Source organism: Natrix helvetica (genome assembly GCF_964273705.1).
Source record: "Natrix helvetica genome assembly, chromosome: 2".
NCBI classification, from domain to species: Eukaryota; Metazoa; Chordata; class Lepidosauria; order Squamata; family Natricidae; genus Natrix; species Natrix helvetica.
The window spans coordinates 26,340,117-26,366,675 of NC_138552.1; the positions used below are offsets into that span (position 1 = coordinate 26,340,117).

General features: G+C 41.1%; 1 protein-coding gene across 1 annotated transcript in view; it reads left to right on the plus strand.

Moving 5' to 3' along the window:
* ITGA2 (integrin subunit alpha 2) overlaps positions 1 to 26,559 on the plus strand; it is a 90,924-nt gene continuing 64,365 nt past the window's right edge. The window contains exons 1-2 of the mRNA XM_081940411.1: positions 1 to 195; positions 19,424 to 19,547. Coding sequence (XP_081796537.1) covers positions 138 to 195; positions 19,424 to 19,547 — 182 coding nt within the window. The 5' untranslated portion in view covers positions 1 to 137. The remainder of the gene's footprint in view (positions 196 to 19,423; positions 19,548 to 26,559) is intronic.

Here is a 26,559-nt window from a genome sequence, read left to right on the forward strand (position 1 = left end):
CCGGAGCAGCACGCCGGTTCCGAAGGACCCTCGGGGCGCCGCAAGTGTGAGCCAGGTGGGCGGAGCTGCTCCAGGACTTGAGCGCTTCTGCCCGGCGCCCGCCGTCTCTGTTGCAGTCGCGGCTCCTCTTTGGAACAATGGGTGATGCGAGGCGACTTCTGGGCTGCCTGCCTCTGCTGAGCCTCCTCGGCTTGAGTAAGTTGCGGCGTTCTTTCATTCGGGCCGGGAGGGAGGTGGGGGGTAGGTGGGCAGAGACCTCTGGGCGACTCCAGAATGGGAACCTCGTCCTTCTCCATCCAATCGTACCCAAACTCGAGGGTCTCTCCTCTTCCGAAGCGGCGTTTCCGAATTAATTGTAACACGCTCCCTTTCCTTTTGGAGCGGGCTGGAACAGGTGCCGTGGAGCCCGGTAGAAGTTTGGCGGTCCTGGATTCCGCCCTCGGGTGTGAAGCGTGGTTGAACGCCCGTCTACCTTTCGGAGGACAGTGCGCGTTCTAGGTGGACATCAATGGGACGGAGCTTTTTTTTTTGGGGGGGGGAACCCTTCGGCCTGACTCTCTTGATATTATTATTTCCATATTATTTGCCGCGCTTCCAAAGAAAAGGGCTCTACATTGTTGAACACAATAGTCCCACGGAGGCGGCAGGAACCGGAGTCGCAGTGAAAGAGAGCCTCACCTAGCGCTGTGTTGGATTCCAGTAAGGCACTCAAGCTGCGGAAAACGAGCATGAAACTTGTGGTGACTTTATGCTGATGGCACAGAACTTGTGAGGAGTTGATGCTGAGCTGATGCTGATCACACAGAACTTAGGTTTAGTCCACAGGGTGGTTGTGAAAATAAGTTATAAATGCTGCTTTTAGGCTTTTACTATATTATTGTACACAGCCCAGAGTCCCTCTGAGAGGGAGTTAGGAGATTATTATCAAATTATTGATAATAATTACTTATTAGCAATAGCAATAATACTTAGACTTATATACAGGTTCATCCTGCTTTACAGCCCTCTCTAAGCAGTTTACAGAGTCTGCATATTGACACCCCCCCCCCCAACAATCTGGGTCCTCATTTTATCTCCCTCGGAAGGATGAAAAACCTTGAGCCTGGTGAGATTTGAACTGCAAACTTCAGGTAGCTGGGAGTCAGCAGAAGTAGCTTGCAGTACTGCCTTTTAACCCCTGCGCCACCACGGCTCTTAAGCAGTAATAATAAGTAAATAAATAAGCGTAAGGGAAAGGCCTGCAAGTCCCCTTAAACATTTAGGAAGCATATATGTAAATAAATATCACATAGGACTAATATGGGTAGTCTTTGAGTTACGACCACAATTAAGCCCAAAATTTATGTTAGTAAGTGAGACATTTGTTAAGTCAATTTTGACCCATTTTACGACCTTTCAGTTGTTAAGTGAATCATTGCAGTTGTTAGTAACATGGTTGTTAAGTGAATCTGGCTTCCCCATTGTGTCCGAAGGTCACAAAAGCTGATCACATGCCCTCAGGGTACTGCAACCGTCATACATATGAATCAGTTGCCAAGCTTATCAATTTTGATCATGTGACCATAGGGATGCTGTAACAGCCATGTAAAAAAAGGTCATAAGTCACTTTTTTCAGTGTTGTTGTAACTTTGAACGGTCACTAAATGGACTGTTATAAGTTGAGGACTACCTGTATTTCTCTTTTCAGTTCACTTTAGCTATAAATCTTTTGGTGTATGGTTTCAAGTCAACGTTGACTTCTGGAGAGTGAACTAGGCCCTGCAGTTTTTGTGTCAAGAATTCAGAAGTGATTTGCCATTGCCATTTTCTTAGGGCTGAGAAAGAATGACTGGCCCGAGATCATCCAGCTGGCTTTGTGCCTAAGGCAGGGCCAGAACTCATTCTCCCCCAGTTTCTCACTTGGTGCCACTACCCCAAATTATATCTGTATAAAACAGACTTAGAATATTTTATTTCAGTAATTCTTATAACCCTGTTGTTAAATTAATATTATCCTCCTGATATTATTGATCTATGTGAGTTGTTTCACATATTATGCTTGGATTTAATTTCTTTAATAATGATTTATTATATGAACTAATAAATGTTTGCATACAGTGACAGCCATTCTGTATAAATGCAATGCAGAGTTCATATAACATCATAAACCACACTAGGACTGATTGGGCTGGCTGAACCCAGACACAGTGTGATTTTTGATAAGTAAGGTTGTTTGAATTCAGTGCACTAATAAATAGATAAAGGATTGTAATCTTGCTGCATTTACTAAATAGAGTACTGCAGTTTAAAACTGAGATGAGATGTTATCTAAAGATTTCAGGCTGAAGCTGAATCTGCTCTTATTTCCAGTTGATAGAAGTCATTTTCTTTAGTCTAATTTATATTTATAGTTTATATATTAAATCCATACCAGAATCTATAGAATAAAACAGGGATAGTGAACTTTTTCGGCACTCGTGCGGCAATGTTACATGCGTGCATGCACGCTCATCGGGGCCACGCTCTGGAAAAGCTGATCTTCCAGGTTCTAGCATGCATGCGGGCCCGACGGTCAGCTGGCCAGGGTGCATGTGCAGGTTGGCGTTCGGCAATGTTGTATGCGCGAAGGGATCATGCTCCAGAAAAACCGAATTTCCGGGCTCTAGCGCACCTGCATGCCCAACAATCAGCTGGCCGGCACGCTGCATGTGTGAAGGACAGCTGATTGTCGTGCACGCATGTGGACCAGAAACCCAGAAGACAAACAGGCAAGGCTGCACGTGCCAGGTGACATGGCTTTGTGTGCCACTTTGTGCATATGTGCCATAGGTTTGCCATCACGGGAATAGAACATGTTTTTTTCACCAGAGCTGGTTACATGATTTTGGAGACTTTGATGGTGCCCCATTTATTAGCAAAAGAGCCAGTAGAGACAAAATACATTCACATTCAATGAATGAGAACTGTGGATATATGAACTCTGTTCAATACTTGGATAAGTGAAAACTCCTTACAGCCATTTTTTGTCACAATATTTTCACCCTAACATTCCAGAGTGTAAAAATCAGTCTGTTGTTTCATCTGAGCTTGTTATTAAGCTGGACGGCATACAAAAACATTTACCTGTGAGAAGTTCCAACTTGTTCCTAACTAAGGGAGACACTGCAGAATGTAATAGCGCTCGAGGGACGAAACCAGATACGTAGACATTAACCTTTTGCAAGAATTGTGCCTGCAAAGTGGCCTGTATTCTGGGCTCTCTTCTGAAAGAATGAATTTTCAGAGCGTGGAACATTCTCTCTGCATTTTTATTTAATCTGTCCTTTATTCTGCTGGTGAAAGTGACTGGGGCTTAAACAAAGGCAGTGGGTTCTAAAAGGCACTTGGCTAGAGTGACGGGGTTATGCCAACGTTGTCGAAACACATAATGAATGGAATTTAGAACGTGAAACAGCTCATTGGTGGTAGCTGTAGCAAAAGAAATGCTTGTAGTCATGATTGAATGACTTAAATTACCGATTATGTTGAATTTAAACTTTTTGAATGTTGAATAGGGAAAAATGCTTAAAGAATGGCTTAGGCCTTAGCATTAAGCTATGTTTGCTTACACCATGGTTTGTGGGATATCTACAAGTGGATCAGTACTCTGAACCAAAGCTTAAGTACTTGTTATGGTTTGCTACAATTGCTGTAGTTTGGGAGATGGAGAGGTACTACAGTTTTGGTCCAGGAACATTAGTACAATCACTCTGTTGCTGAAGTTTAAAGGTGGGGTGAGGGTCTTGCAGAGTATTTGAAACATCCATTTTTGTCTCTTAAATTCCATTCAGTCAGAAAAAAAAATCTGGTATAGAAATGGTTGGATTTCTTAAAGGATGAGAATCCTACTTCATATCTCTGTAAGATTTAAGGAACGGATTTTGCTACTTAGATGCTCTGCTTCAAAAGCTAAGCACAATGGACTGAATATTTATTTGCAATTATTCTGAATGGTCTCAGAACTGCAAAAGAGAGGTTGCTGTAATTACCTTGAGGGATATGTTTTGAAGTTTTATCCATTAGTTTCAGTCCCTGCTATGAGTTTTCTCCTGTTCCAACAGCAAAAAAAAAAAGGGGGGGGTTACAGAATTTATTTTCCTCTAATAGCCCTACCTGGTATGAGTCAGCAATTATATCCAAAACGTGTGCAGGCTAACTTAGAAGAGTGGGTGGTACTGCATAAATTCTCTTCTCTCTGAAATAATGCCAAAGCATTAAACATATAAAAATGGTATGTGAAAAACAAGACTATTAAATCGTTTGAAGAGAAAACCTTTGCTAATAGTGTCAAGAAAGATGCAGTAGTTTCTGGAAAGGAGAATGCATATTCATGACTTAAATTACTGATTAAATTTCAACTTTGTAAAAGCTGAATAGGCAAAGATAGCCAAATTAGAGGCTCTAATAGCTAAATACAGAGATGTATTAACTATTTTTAAATACATGTTATGTCAAGGGGTTTCCCACTTCCTAATTCCAACTTCTTGAAGTTTGAACATATCAGGCAGAACATATTAGAACAGCGGTTCTCAACCTGTGGGTCGCGATCCCTTTTGAGGTCGAATGACCGTTTCACAGAGGTCGCTGAGACCAGCGCAACTCTAAACTTTAGACTCCATCTTGGGTTCCTTCAAATCCCCCACGGATTGGCTCTGGAGTCATCACTGGCCGTGCAGCGCGTCGCCGCAGCTCCACGCCGTAAAAAACATAGGTGCGCACGCACACCCCGGCAGGGTAAGCAAGTTTGTGAATGCAGCTGCAGCCAACTTAGTTAAGGAGGCTGTGGGAATAAAGCCACTGTGTGTCTCTGTGTATGTGTGTGTATGGTTGTATAGCAGCCGAGATTGTCCAGTCTCTAGGATGTGGTTCTTTTCAGACCCAAAATTTAGGAGCAGACAAGATGTTGGCTGCCTCTATAAAAAAGATGTGAAGACTCTAGTCTAGAAAAAGTGTAAAGAAGAGCAACCAAGAGGATTAGGGGACTGGAAGCTCAAACATATGAAGAACAGTTGCAGGAACTGGGTATGTATGGTTGAATGAAAAGAAGGACTTATGGGTGATATGATAGCAGTCTTCCAATATCTGAGGGGCTGCCCCAAAGAAGAGGGGAGTAGAAGTAAAGTAAACTCTTAACACTTAGGCAAGAAAAACCAAAGCAACACCATGCCTCAAGACTTTAACTTTAACTTTTAACTTTTATTTAATTTATAAACCGCGCCCTCTCCCAGAAGTGACTCGGGGCGGTGTACAGTCATATTAAAAACACAATAAATATACATAAATATAAATATAGATATAGATATAGATGTGGCTGGAGGAGGTAACATATAATTTACTGTACAATAATAGTTAAAGTTCAAATTTAAAAAAAATAAATTTAAATTTTTTAAAATGCATTAAAAACTACCCCTAAAAGACTATCCCAGAATAAAATGTTTGCCAGGAGGTATAAAATGGGACTATAAATGGGCCAGGCCAGCTAATTGGAACAGGTGGGTCTTGAGTTTCTGTCGGAAGGAGCGGAGGTCGGTAGTAGTTCTGATATCGGGGGGGAGGTCATTCCAGAGGGTTGGGCCCATCACAGAGAAGGCTCTACTCCTGGGCGCCGCCCGTTGGCATTGCTTAGTGGACGGCACCCGGAGGAGTCCCTCCCTGTGGGAGCGAATTGGTCGCAGGGATGTATGAGGTAGGATGCGAACCCGCAGGTAACTAGGTCCTGTGCCATGGAGTGCTTTGAAGATGGTAGTCAACACCTTGAAACGCACCCAAAAAACCACAGGCAGCCAGTGCAGCTCGCGCAGGAGAGTTGTTATATGGGAGTACCTGGTACTCCCCATGATAGACAAACTTTTATTTATTTGTAATTAGAAATAAATATTTCACAATATATAATTGCATATTGTTTTTGTGATTAATCACTATGCTTTAATTATGTTCAATTTATAACAATAAAAATACATCCTGCGTATCAGATATTTACATTACAATTCCTAACAGTAGAAAAAGTACAATTATAGAGTAGCAACGAAAATAATTTTATGGTTGAGGGTCACCACAACATGAGGAACTGTATTAAAGGGTCACGGCATTAGGAAGGTTGAGAACCACTGTATTAGAACATTTGCATGACACATAAAACTTGGTTAATTTTTTTGTGCCTCAGTTTAATTCTCAACGATATCATAGTTAATAATGAATTAAGAGTACCGTCTTTTTGTATCTTCTTATAGTATGGTAGGGTAATATAAAAATGAGGAAAAAGAAAAGAAATCCCAAAATTAAGCCAGTTGTTTAAGCAGTGAACTCAGCAGTTTAAAATCAGCTTGAAGGTGATAGATTGAATGCAGACCTTGTATTAACTATGGCTGATGTTAGATATACATTGTCTCCAAGGATAAAAGAAATGGTTGCTTCTATCAGCTTTGAAAATACGAAGACTGTTTGTCTCTTGACTATCTCCTGCCATCAATAGCATACTTGCAGAGACCTTGCATTGACCAAGAGCAGACAGGAAGGAGCATTTAAATCTCTTCATCAGAAACAAATAGCATATAGACTATATCAACAGTATTTGAGCCCAAAGACACCCAACATGCAACTCAAGTCACTCAACCAGCCACTATAGGAAAATCCGAAGTCCAACAGAATTTCTCATTCAGGGTGCTCTCAGTAAACTTTCTTGTCTTCTGTTTTCTCCTTTTGTTTGAAATTTTTCCTTCTTCTATTAATTGGGACGAAAATAAATGTGTTATCAGCTAGAGAGCTTGTATTTGTCATAAGTTTGACATCAGAATTTAAAACAAAAACAAAGTAACAGAGTATTTTATCTCCAAGACATTCGATTATAGATTTTGTTGTTAATCTGCTTTATTAGAATAACAAAACTTTGCCAGCATTGAAAGATTGCTAAACTCACATAGATCATAAGTTTCAGGCTATCTCAGAAATCATTAACAAACACAATAGGGTTTTAAGACATTATAATTGCTAATTATTGAGATACTTGTGATCTGTTTCATATTTAAGTTGCACCTGCATAACCACCCTTTCTCTCCCCCCCTCCCTATTTGTTTTCCAATCCATTAGTTTAATTACTCTATGCTACAGCTCATAAAACCTTATGCTTTTTAATAAAATGTGTTGGAAGGTGCTACTAAACTCTTCTTAAGTTTCCCAAGCCACCCTGTGGATCAGGATACTGCAAGGACTTTGGTTCCTGGTGATCTAAAGCTGGGTGTTGCTTTTTGCTTTGTCTTTTCATAGTGGCTTATCTGCCCCTTTTTGTTTGATAGGTTCTCTGCTGATTCGGCAAGGGGACCTGAAGTTGAATATATATATATTGCCTCTACTTTCAAATTCCTGAAATGATTCATGTAGAATTCCAACTTCTGCTAGATTAACAAAATGTTTAAGAACACTGAATATAATTCAGATTGGAGACACTGAAGTCAATGGATATGTTTGTGGGTCTACATCATATTTTCAGAAAGATTTGGCTAAGCCATGAATTCTGCCAAAAGACTATGGCATTTCTCATTCAGGGCAGTTATTTTCATCTACTCATTCCAGGTGGTTTTTTTTTTTTTTTTGAGGAAGCTTTGTGCAGACTTGCCACTATTTCCATGGTTACAATATTGAAAGGCATATGAGACACAAACTGCATGCCAATCAGAATTGTCTGTGAAGCTTTATACCCGAAGAGAAGTTTGAAAGTTTCAGCAGTTCTTAAACAGAGACTCTTAGTGAGTCTTTTAATAAGCTTATTTTGTTCTTTATATCGATGCCAATTAAGTTTTAGTCATGTGTTTAAATTGGGTCTTTTCCTTGTGGGGGGAATTAATAATAATAATACTATTAAAGAAATCACAGATTCTTCATCAAAGCAACATCCACTGTTGCAATAATGAATTGAATGCAAAAGCAGATATCGTATTTTTTGGAGTATAAGATGCACCTTTTTTCCTCAAAAAAGAGGCTGAAAATCTGGGTGTGCCTTATACATTGAATACAGCATTTTTTGCCTCCTGAATCCATGCCCCCTTTACCAAAATGGCCAGGCATAGCCTTATGAAGGCTTTCAGAGAACTCCTGGGGGCTGGAAAGGGGAGAAATGAGCAAAAAAGGGCCCTTTTTGCGCCCTGCCAGCCCCCAGCAGCACTCTAAGCTTCCATAAGGCTATGCATGCAATTTGTTTTACAAAAAACAGGCCATTTTTGCTCCCCCCCCCCCCCGGAGCACTCTGCAAGCCCCCCAAAGGCTATTCATGCCTTTTATTTGAAAAAAAACGGGTCTGTTTTCACGAAAAACGGGCTGTTTTAGGGAGGTTTGCAGAGTGCAAAACTTTTTTTCCCCTTTTGGAAAGCTCTTTAACTGATTGTTGAGAATTACATTGATCAAGTGCTGTGCCAGCAGAAACAAAGTCTTAGGTGTTGCAGATTGTTAGTGATCTCCTTTTCCAGCACATAGGTAAATACACCTGGAAACATCTACCTACCTAACTACTCTCTCTCTCTCTCTCCCTACCTACCTACTGTATTTCTCTCTCTCTCTCTCTCTCTCTCCTTCTATCTACCTACCCCCTCTCTCTCCCTACTGTATTTCTTTCTTTCTTTCTTTCTTTCTTTCTTTCTTTCTTTCTTTCTTTCTTTCTTTTTCTCTCTATATATCCCTCTACCTACTACCTACCTACCTACTCTCTCTCTCTCCCTACCTATCTACTGTATTTCTCTCTCTCTTTCTATTTCTCTCTCTCTATCCCTCTACCTACCTACCCACCTACACTTTCTCTCTCTCTCCCTCCCTCCCTACCTACTGTATTTCTTTCTCTCTCTCTCTCTCTCTCTCTCTCTCTCTCTCTCTCTCTCTTTCTCTCTCTCTCTCTCTCTCTCTCTCTCTCTCCTTTATCTACCTACCTACTTTTTTAAAAATTTCCCTCTTCAAAACCTGGGTGCATCTTATACTCCGAAAAATATGGTAATTACCTTATTTAGTGTTTTCCATAGGCAATTGGTCTGAAGAGACACCTGTGATTCTGCTGAGAGGGAGGGAGAGGGGGGGAGGGAGAGAGGGAGGGAGAGAGTTGTGGAATTAGGAATCGGGAGACCAGTGAACTAGTTGACTTTGGCCCAAACATTCATGACACTCGGCCAATTTGTCTATTTATTTAAACCCCACATTTAATATTTTTACGAATAGCTCAAGGTGACAAACATATCCGACACACTTTTTCCTCCTATTTTCCATACAACAAGTCTTTGAGATGAGTTGGGCTGAGAAAGAGTGACTTGCCCAAAAAGCCAGTTAGTTTTCATGGGACTTGAACTCATGGTCTCATGCTTTCTAGCTTGGTTCCTGTATGAAGAAATACAAAAAAACATTTGTCTATCAACAAACTTTGGACTTGGTAAATTACAGTGAATACGTCTTCATCCTGCAATAGATGGTTTCAGACTGATCATATGAATAAATAATGCATGTTATGGGCATGAATCCAGGGTAAAAGGAGGTTATAAGTAGTTTTAAGTTTAGTTTAAATGAACTCCCACTCTAATTATCCTGCAGAAGGGGCACAGAGAGGCAGGCAGAGAATGGAAAATAGAGAGGAAATAGTAGGGCCAACACAGAGAGGAAATTGTTCAGATCTGCACTATTGGCCATGGTCCCATCCTCTGCCATTATGCAGACCCAACAGCTGTACCCTGCGGAAATTTGACCCTTAATTGTGAGAAGGTCATCCTTCCTAGAAAGCATAAGTCGTATTGTAGCTTTGCCTTAATTCTTTGCTTACTTAAGAACAATGTTCTTGCCCATATTTCTGTTCTTGGCATTCACAAAGTTTTGTTTCTAATAATGCAGCAAGAGCCATTCCAGATTTGGCCCTTGTTTCAGCACTCTTCCTGGCTTACCAGTACAGAAGCCTCCTTTGTAAACAGAATAAATACAGATAATATGTTCAAAATACTCTTGGGTTTGGCGAGTACCATCAGAATGTGCTCATTTAGAAAACATTCATTTTTAGTGCCCACGGTTAATGAATGATTCCAGTGGTAGCGTTGAGTGGCATTTTACTTTCGTGGCCCCAGAGTGTCATCTGATCATCTGTGACATTGTGGCAAATAAATTTGTCCTTAATTATTGTGGCAGTCAGATCAATTTAGAAGAAGAAATCCAATTTGAAAGAAAAACAATACCGTGCTCTATTTGTGGAAGGAATGGAACAAGGATTCTTCATTGATCAGTTCGCTTGCTCCTCTTCACGGTTGCGGATATAAATAGGGATGCGGAGAACAGTGGAAGCAGACTTAGGAAATAGATGCTTCCTGATTTGGGTGACACCAGATAAGTCTTCAAAACACTCTTCCCTTCCCCATCCTTGCAAATTAATAATAAAGCAATCTTTAGCAAACTAGTCCATTAGATATTTTTATGGTCCTTTGGCTCTTTTATTCATTAGATTTATATCCTGCTTTCCTTCAGAGCTCACAGTTACACACACAGTACTTTTCTCTCACAAAAACATCCCTGTGATTACTCAGCTGAGAAAATGAGCTTCTATGGCTGAGGGTGGACAAGAACCTTGACCTTCTTACATGGAAAACTCCCATTTCCCCATAGTTCTTAATCTTTTTATCCTTTATTCTAAGCATAGTTTCTATTGAATGCTGTAGAGTTTACTTCTGGGGTAAACATAAATGGAATGTTGTTGTTAATAAGCAATGTTTGCTGACATACAAATAAAAAAAAACCCTCATGTTATATCAACGTTGTGCAGAAATAAAGCAGGTTTACTTGCATTTCCTATGTTATGATCATAACAAAGAACAAACTCCATAGGAATTTTTGTTTTATCTACAAAAAACACTTGGGGGGAAAAGGCTGCTTTATTTTCTTTATTTATTTTTGGAACCCGCAATAAATAGAGTGTTACCAGAATACCACTCAGGCCTGTTCTATTTAGTCTATGTTAGAGATGGAAGCTTGTGGCTCTTGAGGCATTACTGAATTGCAATTCTCAATCCCTCATCACCAGTAGTGGCAGAATGTTGAGACAAGTAGTTCAACAACTACTGGTCCTCAGCCCTGCTCTGTATTTCTATAGAGGACTCAATACTGATCATTGGATTAAAAGCAAAGAAATATACAAGGACTTTCAAAAAATCACCATTAAGTGTCAATTCTTCAAGGTAGTCCAGATCAGGAAACCAAAATTATGAATGCTAACACTACTTTCATTATAAGGTTACAGCAGTGGTGGGATTCATTTTTTTTTACTACCAGTTTTGTGGGTGTGGCTTAGTGGGCATGGCAGGGAAAGGATACTGTAAAATCGCCATTCCCACCCCACTCCAGGGGAAAGTTACTGCAAAATCCCCATTCCCTCCCCATCAGCTGGGACTTGAGAGGCAGAGAATAGATGGGGGAGGGACCAGACAGAGGTGGTATTTACCAGTTTTCAGAACTACTCAAAATTTCCGTTACCGGTCTCCAGAACTGGTCAGAACCTGCTGAATACCACCTCTGGGATACAGTAACAGAATCTTGCAAGCCCTAATTCATATCTCCCTTCCCTGTCTTTATGTTCAAGAGAGCTGTCCAGAGTTGGTTATAAAAAGGATGGCTATATAAATTTTAAATAAATAAATAAAAGCATGATTGCTTAAACACTTGCTGGTTTGTAATAAGCTGGTTTTAGAGCCATTCAAAAGGACTAGGTAATCATGTTTGATGGTAAAAATGTTTGCTCTTTTGATTGAATTATATTCCATCAGGCTGATTGTTGGCTCCTAGTGACAAGATAGATAGACGTCACTTAAGATCACCTGCCCTGAACTTGCCCCTGCTGGTCTTCCAGTGATGCATCCAATGCTAACATTATTGAGTCCATCCACTTTGCTACTGATCACATTTTTTCTCTTTCTTTCCACCTTTCCCAGCATAGATTTCTCAAGAGAGATAGGTATTCATCTTGTTCATATGGAAGGTGGAAAATGAAGCATTTCCTATCTTGTCTTACCTAGTATTTCTACAGATGCTTTTTCTCCTCAACCTGATCCCAAATAGTCAGAAGTTCTACTTCTACTGCATATCTGCCTCTCTATTAGTATTTCCCAGAAAAATCCATAGAATTGGAGATTTTTGTCAAAATGATTAAAATAGCATTATGGCATCACAATACAGACTCTGCCCTTTTTTCAATGTGTATACAACCTATCAACACAAATGCAAAAAAGGCAAAAATTGTATCACAATTTTATTCTGTTTTCATTGTTTGCCAGCTTTGAGCATATGATGAATGCCATTTGTTCTTATTTGTCAGTTTCCTTTATAAAAAAAATCTTTAGGGCTTCTATATTTCATGGATAGTACTCATTTTAAAAACATGCAGTCACAACTCAAAACATGGACATATCTTTGAGTATTTAGACTTGATTCCTGTCTGATGACAAGCATTTGTTTGGTCTTCAAAGGGACTTTAATCACAGGAGATCAAAAATATAACCTTCAATTTAAAAGACATGAATTGAAGACTCTGACTTCCACCTGAATAAAGAGTTGTTTGTGTGAGATTTCAATGTTATAATCATGTAACAGCTATGGTATCAATATAAATCACAGTTGGGCTTTTAAGTTCTAGAATGAGTTATATTTTATAGTGTAAGTCTCAACGTTTATGCTGTTCCAAAAACTTAAAATAAAAAAACTTTTTCTCTCAATGAATCATGTTTTATAGCAATTTTTTCACAAATTTAGTTGTTCCACTTCTGCTGTTACTTTTCATTTGTATCTATTGTTTATTTTATTAATGTTTACTTATTTTTACTCTACTGTTTTATCCAAATGAGATATAGAGAATAGGAGAATAGAAAAACAACATGCAGCGCAAAGAAATAAACTCAAAGGTCATTTTTATTATTTTTATTGGAACAGATTTATATTGTCAATGGGAAAACTATTGTTATCTTCTCTCTGGAGACTTGATCTTTCCAGAGAATAAAGCATCCTGCCAAAAATGTTAATTTTCCCTGTGTAAGCTCAAGTTCTTTATTACAGTTCTGAAGAAACTGAGAGAGACTTTGGCTTTTTATAGTTATTTACATTAGAATACTTGACACTTCCACTACAGTATTACAACTGTCAAGTTTACATTTTTTGCAAAATAAGCCATTGAGTTTTCATAAGAAATTCATTTCTACACCAGGGTGCACTAGACATTGTACCATCTGGATAAAGTTTCCTCACAGAACTCCGTCATCTCATTACTTACCCAAAATGACACTCACAAATATATAGAAATTGTGATGAGACACATTATGCCTCGATTTTTTGAGTGATTGTTTCCCTAGAAGTCTTGCTGGGCTTTAAATAAACTTTAAAGGATTTGGGGAACTTTGGAGTTCTCTGGAGAACCCCTTGTTAAATAAGTCTATGGAATTTTTTCACACACTAGTCTTTATACCTTTTCCCTAAAAAAAATGGAAGAATTTCATATGAAGCAATTTGGGCAACCAATTTAAAAAACTTCATTTTATATACTGTCATGCTTCTAAACTTGTGAAATGATGAACTATTTGACTGTTTTAAGTTACAGGCCAGGCAAATAAAAAAATACAACTGGAATATGCCTGAAAATGTTGCTCTGTGAAATATTTCCTTTATTCAACATTACAGCCAGCTATTCATTCTTTCCTTTCCTTTCCTTTCTGCCCTGCCCTGCCCTGCTCTCCCCTGTCTATACTTCTTCCTTATGCCTGAATGGGTGCATTTGACTATGTGTCAAATACAGCTGTAATTTATGAGAAGTGTAAGTCTTGGCTACAGTGATTCACAAGAAATATAATTTTACAGCAAAACATTGTAATTATAGTTTTAATTTATTTTATGTTTATATGTGAATTTTCTTGAAATAACAATGCTATGTAAATGTACAGTTGACAAAGAGAAGCCCTTATAGATTCACAGGTTAAAGGACCTTGACAAAACATTTTAGGTCACTCCTAGGGCCTAAATAGTGGCAAGGGGGGCTCCAGAAATGACATGTATGAACATGTAATTTCTGTTTAGGGAAAAGGTTTTTATTGATTCACAAATCAATAGTTTTGAATAGTTATCCAGCCAAAACATCTTCATAGAGTAGTGAAGCCCTCTTCAAAGTTTTACCCAGCCCTGAATCCTAGCCTCTTCATAAATGATAAAAGAAATGTTGTACATATTTTAATTGCCATTGTACATATTTTAATTGCCATTTCCATTAAGCACGTTTGAGAATTTACAAGGCACTTGTAGAAAATAGACATTTTGGGGATAGAAATTATGCCAAAATGAGTGAGAAAGAGGGCAGCCCTCAAACTTCAATTGATTTAAAAGGATAACTTTAGATATTGTAGTTTAGATGACTTTCACATGTTCCTTATTTGGCAAATGTGTTGTCTCATATCCTAAAGGCATCATTTTAAATAACTTCAAGAAGTATAGAAAGGATCTTCGTTCATGCATTTATTTTCATAATATAATGATGCTGATTTCTAATTTATGCATTAACAGTAGCAGCAGTCTTAGACTGAAACTGGAGTTCAAAACTTTTTGCATGGCACATTGGATTACTTGGGGCCCGTTTCCATTTAGCTCAATTTATCCCACAAAGTGCTATCCCAATGATATTGTTCAAAAGGAAACTGGACTTTCTTGGGGTTTTTCCCTTGTAACCATTTCACTTCTCATCCAAGAAGTTTCTTCAGTTCTAGCTGAATAGTAGGGAATGAAAAGATTTATATTCTTTGCAATCATATGGTTGTTAGCACTCTGAAGGTCAGTGGTTAGCTCTCTGAGAGTAGTTGAGGCCATTTAGAAGTTTATATGTATCCTCAGAGTCACCTGAATCAGAGTGCAAATGGGTGTGGAAACTTCTTGGTACTTCTGAAAGGACTGTGTTGTAGTTAGGCGATGATAGGTGGTATCCTTTCCCTCCCCCTCTGATGGAGAGGGTTGTTCAATTTTAATATCGATAGCCTGTTTGAACCCTCTTTCAAAGTAGCAGCCCTATCTGTTGAGTGTGGAGTTTGCTGTCTTCAAGAGTGACCTTTGTGTTTCAGATGCAGATAGACTACTGAATCTTGTCCTGATGGGTTTGTTCTGCTATGTTGTTCCATGTATTTGTGAAGGGATTGTTTTGTTTCCCTAGCATAGAGATCTACACATGTCTCACTGCATTACACCGCAAATATCAAATTGTTCTGTTTAGGCCTGGGTGTTTTATACTTGGGATGGACAAGCTTCTGCCTTAATGTATTCTTGGGTTTAAAGCATGGGTCCTCAAACTACAGCCCACGGGCCACATGCGGCCTGCCAAAGCCATTAATCCGGCCCACGCAGGATGAGGCTGCCCCACCGACATCGCCCCGCCTACCCTTTCGCTGAGTGCAGGACTTACCTTTGCGAGCCCCAGGGACTGGAACTGAAAGATAAGGCCAACAATTTTGGCCTGCAGAGATGTTCTGGAGGTGGAGGAGGTGAAAAATGGGGCATACAGATGCCCCAGGAGGCGAAAAACATCCGTTTTGCATTTCTCCTGTCTCCAGAAGATAGACACAGAGAGAGACAGAGGGAGAGAGAGAGAGACAGAGGGAGAGACAGAAAGAGAGAGAGAGACAGAAAGAGAGAGAGAGAGAAAGAAGAGAGAGAGAGAGATTTCTCAAGCTCCTTGGGGCTGAGAAGAATTGCTGCAAAACTGAGTTTCCTGAAGTGGACCATTAGCCTCCTAAACAACTGAAAAAATGATCTAGTAAAAAGAAAAGTCAACCAAAAGAGCAATATGCAAACAAAAGCAAATAAAACACCCCCAAGGGCAAAACAAATTAAAATTTAATTTGTGTGCATTGTTTAATGGACTGTTAAATTGGCCACGGCCACCTAGTTGCATGACCTAGCCATTCTTACCTAGGCACACGATCACATAGCCACACCCACCCACCCACCTGATCCAGCCCCCAACAGTCTGAGAGACCATGAATTGGGCCCCTGTTTAAAAAGATTGAGGAACCCTGGTTTAAAGTGTATACGTTGGTTGTATTGGTTGAAAATCCTCCTGAGCTTTTCAGATCGTCCTGCAACGTCCACACAACGTTGTCCATGAATGACAACATTGCTTCATTTGTTGTTCTCTTCTTTGTCTGTTGTGGAGGAGTTCCTGCTGAAACGTTTTCTGGATTTGATGAAGGTTCAGTTGGGATAGCCACAGGTTCTGAGGGATTTTTTGATATATTTTAGTTCTTTTTCTTTTCCCTCTTTGCTGGGAAGGTGCAGGATTCTGATCACTCCCATTTTATGCTCCAGTGGGTGGTTAGAGTCAAAATGTAAATCTTTGTGGGGGGGGTGGAGGGGTGTTTCTGAATACTTCAATGTTGAAGTTTAATGCTTAATCTGTACTGCACAGTCCAGGAACATCAGACTGTTTTCTTTACAATCTTCCCGTGTGAACCTAATCTATCTATCGACAGAGTTGATGGGTTTGGTGAAGACCTTCACTTCCTGTGTTTTAATCTTGACCCAAATATCATCCACATATCTACACCACTGAGTGAGTGGACTTCCTGCGAAGGAGTTTAGGGCTTTGATTTCTACTTCTTCCATGTAGAGCAGTGGGTTTCAACCTTCCTAATGCCGTGACCATTTAATATTATTCCTCATGTTGTGGTGACCCGCAACCATAAAATTATTTTATGTTTTCCGTATTTTTTCAAAAGTATGTGTTTTCCGATGGTCTTAGTTGATCCCTGTGAAAGGGTCGTTCTACCCCCAAAGGGGTCCCGACCCACAGGTTGAGAACAGCTGATGTAGAGATTGAACACAGTGGAGTAAACCCCGTGGCAGAGACGTGTTTTTGTCTGTAGAAACTTTTATTGTATTTAAAATACATTGACTTGTGGTCAGGCAGAGGTCCAGCATGGAACATATGTGGTCTGAAATGATGTTACTTCTTACAACTTCAGTTGTAGAAATATAGGTGAATAATAAAGTGACATTGTCAGCGAAGAAATGACTGCTACAGGACAACACAGTTACAGCTGAAACAGAAATTGTAGTCCTTTATTAAAGTAATACTAATACCCTTTAGGGCAAGGGTGTCAAACACGCGTCATCACAGTGGCGTCACATGACGTATCTCAACTCCCCCCCTTTGCTAAATGGTGTGGGAGTGGCCAGGGCGTGATGTTTGACAGCCCTCCTCTCATATTACTTTATGGTGAAAACTAATACATACGCTATAAGAAACATCAATATTATTTCAACTATGTACTATCAAGAATTGACCTGTAATTTGCAAATGAATGGTAAGCTGTGTCTCTTAAATGTTGCATGTACAATAGTAGCAATGCAAAACTTTCACTGTGTAGTAAAATAATACCATTCTGCGACTACTCTCATTTGTAGTAGCAAACAAGCATTTGGACTTTAGGCGATATCCATCTTTACCAGTCACAGAGAACTTGCATTTTCTGTTTAGACTACCATACAGATGCCATAACCTTGACATGCCTGGGAATGTGACACACAATTGTGTAGTTCCAGTAACTGTTATCTATAAACAGTCTGGGGGCTATGAAAAGGTTTCTGTTTTCTATAATAGATGGTGGCCTTTCATACTCAGAAATGCTCGCTCATGCATTAGGTTTCCTGATTTTAATGAGGTCATTCTTGGTTGTTGGACATTTGTTTGTTTTTTAAATATAAACTAGTTTTGTAATGTGCATGCCTTGCATGGTAATTACAGGGACACAACTTTAAAAATCTTAAATGGCTGTTTTTGAACAGCTGTCCTTATGATGCTGCATGTAAGAAAGAGGTTTCTGCCAATGTAGAGATCTGAAAGGTTAACAAAATATTGGTAAGCAGTTATGATTGTCACAAGGAGGGCTACTGGGAAAAGGGATAAATTGTTGTGTCTACTTGAATTTACTCCCACATATTTTCATCCCAGCAGTAAAGGATGTAACGTTTTTCTTCACTGTTTATCTTTGACCAGAATTCTCCATCATTTTTCATTCATTAAATATCTACAAGAGAAGATTTTAGTATATTTAATTTTATCCCTATGAGCTCTAGAGTGATAGCAAATTATATAAACAATTATATATTGTTGGGTTTATCGCTAATGTGTAGTTGTTTTTGAACTTAAAAACCAAACAAAAACAGTAGGAAATAATCAGTCTACTTAAAAGATACGGGAAAATCCAGGACTGTAGATAGACTGGGAAATTAGGGGAAAAAAACATACTAGAAGAAGGCGGCAGTATCAAAAACATGGCTATCATTTCCAAGAAAATTGCATGGCTATGACCATGTAGGTTGCCATAGTTCAGTTCAACTCAAAGGTGACTTTATTTCATTAAATTTTTTTTTTACTGCAGAGACAGTTCTTATTCTAAGATTCCCTTCTTCAAATTTACATTTGAATGGTCTGAACTTGTAAATGTTTCCGCTCCCTTGGGCAGGATTTAATTCTGTTGGTACCTATGCAATAGAAGCTGAGATCTTGACTAGGCTCACAAAACATACTAAAGGTACAGAGTGGCTTGTTTGGGTATTAGTGTCAGACATAAAGGTAATCAGCTGCTACATAAATTAACCATGTATAAGCAAACCTTGGCCTTATGTATAGATGGGGAATTCTTTCTACAAAGCCTGGTCCACATTATGTGGACATCATTATGTGCCCAATGAAATATACACGTATTTTTTGGACTATAAGACACCCCCCCCCCCAAAGAGAGTGAAAATCTGGGTGCGTCTTATACCCTGAATACAACATTTTTGGCCTCCTGAAACCCCACCCCCCTTCACAAAAATGGATGTGCAGAGTGTTTGGGAGGCCTGCAAAGTGCTCCTGGTGGCTGGGGAGGGCAAAAAGGAGGGGGAAATGGGCCATTTTTGCTCCTCCCTCCCCGACTCCAGGAGCACTCTACAAGCTTCCCAAAGCCTATGCATGCCCTGTTTTTTGAAAAAAATGGGCCCGTTTTCATGAAAAATGGGTCATTTTTGCGATGTGGGGGTCTTAGTTAACTTTATAGGCTGTCTGTGTCCCAGGCTTGGTTGAATCTTGCTGGGTGATGCAATGAAAGGCAATTCCTATTGTGGCTGAATGGCTTTGCCTTGAAGGATAATCCCATCATCCTGGACCTGGAGGTCTTTTGTTCTGTAGATAGGCTGGCCCAGTCTTTTGTAGATAAACTGGCACCAAAATATCTGCTGGGACAGGGATCTGGGGTTGAGTTTCTGTCTCCAAGAGCATGTTTCTAACTGTCTTCAATAGCGTGATAAAAGTATCATGAATGAGTGTAACTAATATTAAGACAAGAAGTGCATCATTGCCTTGATTTTTTAATGATAATATTTCTGTTCTTCTTAATAGACTTACTTGAAAATTGCTGTGAAGCATATAATATTGGCCTTGAAGGAGCTAAAGTGTTTTCTGGTTCCCGAAATGAACAATTTGGATATTTAGTTCAACAGATTGCAAACCAAGAAGGCAAATGGTAAGCATGACTGTATTTTCTGCACCATAAAGGGGAAAATGAAAGGATCAACTTTGTTATTTATTTTATTTCTTAAGAAAATGATAATTTGGTTTCTTTTTTTATTTTTCTCCTTGTTTTTCAAAAAGCTGTAGATAAAATTAGTATAAATACATTTACATCTTACTATTCCTTTTTGGAGTAACCAATCTTATGCAAAATACTGAAAAGAAGTAAGTAATCCAAAGAAATTAAGGCAGTAGGTTAAAAATAAGGAAATAAGCCCTACCTCTAGTTTACAAGGCTACTCCGCAACATCTTCCTAGTTTTATACCTTTACAAGACATTCTTGCTTTTATCACATCCATTTAAAGATACATATATTCTTTTTTCTTTAAAATTCTCACGTTCCTATATCTGAGGATCCACCTATGGCTTTTTTCAGTCTTTCTCTTCTTGACCGTTTACTTTTCCTTCTGTCTTTGATTTGTGATTCAGTTCTCATTCATTCTTTCTCTCCAAATCCTCTCCAAATGAATTTTCCATACTGGTCATTCTCCTTTGTATTGAACCCACACAGGTAATCCTCAATTTATAACCACAATTGAGACCAGATTTTCTGTTGCTAAGCAAGACAATTGTGAGTTTTGCCCCATGTTATGACCTTTCTTGCCACAGTTGTTAAGTGAATCACTGTGGTTGCTAAGTTAGTAACATGGTTGTTAAGTGAATCCGGTTTCCCCATTGAATTTGCTTGTCAGAAGGTCACAAAAGATGATCACATGATCTTGGGACATTGAAACCATCATAAATACATGCCAATTCTTAAGTGTCCAATTTTTGATCACGTGACCATGGGGATGCTCCGATGGTCATAAGTGTGAAAAATGGTCATAAGTCACTTTTTTCAATTCCATTGTAACTTTGAATGAATGGATGTAAGTTGACCACTACTTGTATTTGCTGGGAGACAATAGAAAAATGGTAAAGTTGCAGCTGTATATAGCATAAGTCTCTAAATGTTGAAGTGTGGAATGTGGTTCCTTGATGGAGTTGCTTAGTTTGTTAAGTATGCCTAAGATACTTAAGAAAAGATACTTAACAAAAGGTGACTTTAAGTGAAGTTTGGGAAGGGCAATGTGGCTTTATGCCAGGCATATGTGCCAATCAGATTTGTCCTTTTCAACAGGTCATATGTAAGAAATAAAGATTAGTGTATCTGTTGATTTGCAGGAAACATGACTGATAGGTATGAATTATAGAATTTGTGTGCTAATGTAGAGTTGAAAAAGGATTGCTGAACAGTATATGGGGAAAATAAAAATATGCATGAGAATAAATAGAATATTTAGTGAATAATTGAACATTGAGCAGGGAATAAGATAATTATATGTGATGTACCTGTCGTGGTACATCAAGGTTATGTTGACAGTACCCTTGATGGTTTAATATATTCATCCACAAAAGTATTAGGAAAACATGGTAAAAAACTACAACAAGCAGATCAGTTTTGTTTATCTTGGTAGGTTGTTCACTAAAGATAGGAAAATGGATGGAGAAACTGATAAGAAGGTTGTGGACAGTCTTCAGTCTTTAGCAAGAAGTAAAAATGTTAGGAAAAATGGGACAATGGAAAAAATCTTATGTTTCTGTCCAATATCATATGTGGAAATAAGAGCTGAGTATGATAGAAGAAACAATAAAAACCTGAATGTAGTAGAAAGAAGAAAAATGTGGATTGAATTAAAATGTGACCGGTTAAATATAAAAGATGTATGTTCACATGGTTTGGACATATTGAGAGAACACTAAAGAATTGACTGGCTTCAAAACAATCTGTTCCACTGTGAGGAGGGTGGGTAGGCTGGGAAGAGAAAAGATTGCTATGCATAAATACATTGGAAATTCAACCCAAGTGGGGACAAATCTGGGAAAAGAGCTTCAAAGTACTTAAGTAGGAATTAAGTCATTAGCAATGAGATAAGACATTTCCATGGCAGTTTCCAAGGTTCTGTATTTATGCCAGCAAAACATGAAATATACCTTGTTTCCCCGAAAATAAGGCAGGGTCTTATTTTCTTTTGATCCCTGAAATAAGCGCGTAGTCGGTTGGGAGACCGGGGTTTTTGGTCATTCCCGGTCGTTTGTACCAACCCCTGCATACTAGGTGGTCAGGATCTACAGACCCAAGGCCTGAGACTGCTGTTATGCAATGCGAGGTCCGTTGTCAATAAGGCCCCCCTCATCCACGATCTAATTTTGGAGGGGGAGCCGGACCTCGCAGGAATAACCGAGACCTGGTTGGGCCACGAGGGAGGTTTACCCCTCGTGGAAATGTGCCCGCCAGGTTATCGAGCATTTCACCAGCCTCGGGCCCAGGGAAGGGGCGGTGGGGTAGCAGTGATTATCCGGGAAGACTTGGAGCCGAGAGAGTTCACTGTGCCACAGACATCCGGGTGTGAGTCCCTCGTCGTGAGATGGGGCCCAGGGAGGCAGTTGGGCCTGCTGATAGTATACCTGGCTCCTCGCTATACACCAGCGGCCCTGCCTGAACTCCTCGAGCTGATCTCATCGGTGGCGGTTGAGACCCCCAAACTTTTAGTGATGGGGGATTTTAATCTGCCATCGATGGGAGAAGCGTCTGAGGGGGTTCGGGAGTTCATGGCTTCCATGACAGCCATGGACCTGACCCAGTTAATTCAGGGCCCTACTCACGAGGGAGGCCACACGTTGGACCTTGTCTTTGTCTCTGGCCAGTGGACGAGTGATCTGGGAATAGGGGATCCAATTATTACTCCCCTGTCATGGTCAGATCACTCACTTCTCCGGCTTGACTTCCCCGGTGCTACACCCCGCTGCGGGGAGGCGGAACCGGAAGGTATTAGATGGTTCCGCCCCAAGCGCCTGATGGAACCAGATAGGTTCCAGACGGAGCTTGGGCCACCTCCTGTGGACCTGACCCGCCCCCGAGTGGAGGACCTGGTAGACGCATGGAATAGTGCGACTACCGGGGCCCTAGACCGGGTGGCGCCTTTGCGGCCTCTCCTGCGGCGACGAACCACCCTGGCCCCTTGGTTCACCGAGGAGCTAAGGGTGATGAAACGCCACAAGAGACGCCTAGAGAGTCTTTGGAGATCCTCCCGCTCCGAATTTGACCGAGCACAGGCACGAGCCTATTTGAGGACGTACCTTGTGGCATTAAGAGCGGCCAAACATCAATATTGTGCCGCTCTTATTGCGTCCGCAGATAACCGCCCTGCCGCCCTGTTTCGGGTGACTCGCTCTCTCTTGTTTGAGAGACCGCGGGAAGCCCCTTTACAGGGCAGAGCAGAGGAGTTTGGGAAATATCTACAGGACAAATCCGGAAGGGATGGGCCCCTTTCAGTAGTCCAGCTGAGACGCCCGCGGCAAGTCTTGAGGGACCGCTTTGGGAGGAGTTTGACTCGGTTGCCATCGAGGATTTAGACAGGTTGCGTGGACGTCTGCGACCTACCACATGTTTATTGGACCCGTGTCCCTCCTGGCTTGTACTGGCATCCTGGGAGGTTACACGCGACTGGCTCCTGGGCCTAGTGAACGCTTCATTGGGCGAGGGGCTTCTACCGACCGCCTTGAAAGAGGCGGTGGTGAGGCCCCTGCTCAAGAAGCCTTCCCTGGACCCAATGGACCTAGTCAATTATCGTCCAGTCTCCAACCTTCCTTTTTTAGCGAAGGTTGTAGAGAGTGTGGTAGCACAACAGTTCCCACGTCACCTGGAGGAGAATGATTATCTAGACCCGCGCCAGTCCGGCTTCCGACCCGGGCACAGCACGGAGACGGCCTTGGTCGCATTGGTTGATGATCTCTGGAGGGCCAGAGATAGGGGCTGTTCCTCTATCCTGGTCCTATTAGATCTCTCGGCGGCGTTCGATACCATCGACCATGGTATCCTGTTGCACCGGCTAGAGGGGCTGGGAGTCAGGGGCACCGTTCTACGGTGGTTTGGCTCCTACCTCTCTGACCGGATGCAACGTGTGTTGGCAGGGGAGCAGAGATCGACCTGGAGGCCACTCACATGTGGGGTGCCTCAGGGGTCGGTGCTCTCGCCTCTCCTGTTCAACACTTACATGAAACCGCTGGGCGAGATCATCCGTGGTTTTGGGGTGGGATATCATCTGTATGCTGATGATACTCAGCTATACATTTCCACCCCGAACCACCCCAATGAGACCGTCGAAATGATGTCCCGGTGTTTGGAGGCCGTACGGGTCTGGATGGATGACAACCAACTAAAACTCAACCCTTCCAAGACGGAGTGGCTGTGGCTTCCGGCCTCCCGGTTCAACCAGTTGCTTCCATCTCTGGCCATTGGGGGCGTGCAACTGGCCCCCATGGAACAGGTGCGCAATTTGGGCATCCTCCTAGATGCCCGGCTGTCCATGGATGACCATGTAACAGCCGTGGCAAGGGGGGCGTTCCATCAGGTTCGCCTGATGCGCCAATTGCGCCCCTTATTGGACCGGGATGCCCTACGCACAGTCACCCATGCGCTAGTGACGTCTCGCCTGGACTACTGCAATGCTCTCTACATGGAGCTTCCCTTGAGATGCACTCGGAGACTGCAGTTGGTCCAGAACGCGGCCGCGCGGGTGATTATGGGGAGGACTAGATACTCCCCTGTAACACCTCTCCTGCGCGAGCTGCACTGGCTTCCTGTAGTCTTCCGAGTGCGTTTCAAGGTTTTGATTATGATCTTTAAAGCGCTTCATGGCACAGGACCTAGTTACATGCAGGATCGCATCCTGCCCCATACATCCCTACGACCAATCCGCTCACACAGAGAGGGACTTCTTCGGGTGCCGTCCGCCAAACAGTGTCGGGGGGCGACACCCAGGAGCAGAGCCTTCTCTGTGATGGGCCCAGCCCTATGGAATGACCTCCCCCGTGACATCAGGACTACTTCCGATCTCCGCTCCTTCCGTGTACAGTTGAAGACCCACCTCTTTCAATTATCTGGCCTGGCTCAACCGTAAATTTTTCTTACTCCTCCTGACAGTTCTTTTAAATTTTTAAATTTTAAATTGTGTTTTTACAATTGGGGTATTTTAATGGTGACTTTTAATTGTCCAATGTGATGTAATTTGTTACCTCCTCCGTGCATGTATGTCCTGTATATATGTATGTTTATGTGTTTGTATACATGTTTTATGTTTTATATACTCCATTGTACGCCGCCCCGAGTCCTGTCTGGAAAGGGAGCGGCTAATAAATTTAAATTTATTATTATTATTATTATTATTATAAGCGCTTGGCCTTATTTTCGGGGAGGTCTTATTATTTTTGAAGTGCAGGAGGTTGTCCCTTCATGGCTGCTGCTGTCACTCGTCAGCTGAATGCTTTTCAATCAAAGCACCGCTCAGCTGCAAAAGTAAACGGTGGTAGGTAAGAAGTGGGGTGTGAGGTGTGTCGCTGGGCCTGCCGCTCTTTTTGCGGTGGCCATTAGTATGACAAAAGGAGCCTGGTGGTTAGGGTTGTAGGAGCAGCCCTTAGGCAAGGGCATGTGGGGCATGTTCTCTCCTTCCTTTCCAACCCCCCTTTCAGCCTCGCCTCCTCACCTCGTGTTGTTTGCACAGCAAGCAAGCAGAGGAAATGGCGAGGACCAGCTGTGCATGCATTTAAACGTTTTCAGGGAGGGCTTATTTTAAGCATGCACTCAAAAGCCTGATTGGCCTTATTATCCAGGGAGGTCTTATTTTCAGGAAAACAGAGTACTTTTCTAAAATCCATGTATCTTTGGTTATGTAGGACTCGATAGGCACTGCTAGGCATTTACTTAGTGCTGCACCCATGTTGTATTCTTGAAGAAGAGGTCATAGGCTGACTTACACAACTCATTTTGTATTTAGATTTGTTTCCTCCCACAGTCTGTGTTATGTTTAAACAGCTCTTGATATCACAGAATTTCAACCCATGGCAAGAATATTCATGAGGAGGACATTCAGAAGGCTGACTAATTGTTCCCCACAATAGTTTAGTCATAGTATTGCGTAAAGGAGAGAAACAATTCACAAACCTGCAAAAATGTTGATGTATAAAGTAAGAATGTCTGAAGGCTAAATCATACGATGACTGGCTAAGAAAAACTAGACACTAGAACACTAAACTAGACACTAGAACACTAAAGTAGACACTAGAACACTAAACTATGTTTAACCTAATGAACAGATAGCTCAGGGGAGACGTGATAATCATCTTCCAATGCTTGAAAGGCTGTCACAGAAGAGAGGGGGTCAATTTATTCTCCACCTGATGGCAGGACAAGAAACATTGGGGGGAAGTTCATCAGAGGGAGATCCAACCTGGGAACAAGGAATACTTTTGACAGTGAAAATGATTAATCAATGAAATGGTTTGCCTACCCAAGTTGTGGGTGCTCCATTGCTGGACATTTTCAAGAAAAATTTGGAGAACCATTGGTCTGGGATGGTATAAGAACTCCTGCTTGGACAGATTAGAAGACAACCCCCCCCCCCCAATGTCCCTTTCAGCACTATGATTCTATGTATGTGCATGTCTTTGTCTATATCTCAAATGTTAATAAAAGAGGGCGGGGAAAAGATGAGTAATACACATTTAACAAGGATTAAAAAGCCAAAAAAAAGGGATGGGGAAGAGATATTGGGTTTCTAACTTCCCCCCAGAAAGTCTGGGCAGTGAGCAGATATAAAGACATCAAGCAAACTATAGAAATCCATTAAAAAGAAATAGGGCTAAGTCCTTAAAAAATCACAATATCAACACATCAAAAAACCTAATCCCCCGTAGCAGAATTTCATGATCATCCAAGTCCCAATACTTTGGGAAAGAGACATATCTTCACGGCCTTCTGGAAAATCAGTAGTGATGGTTGTCCTTATGTTGGATAGAAGCTGTTCCACAAGAGAGAAACCATGATGGCGAAGTTACGCTTTCTAGGAACAAGTTACAAATGGGGAGTAGCTCATCCTACCAGTAAATACATTTCTTTGGCAAATGCATGTGACAACCTCTCCCA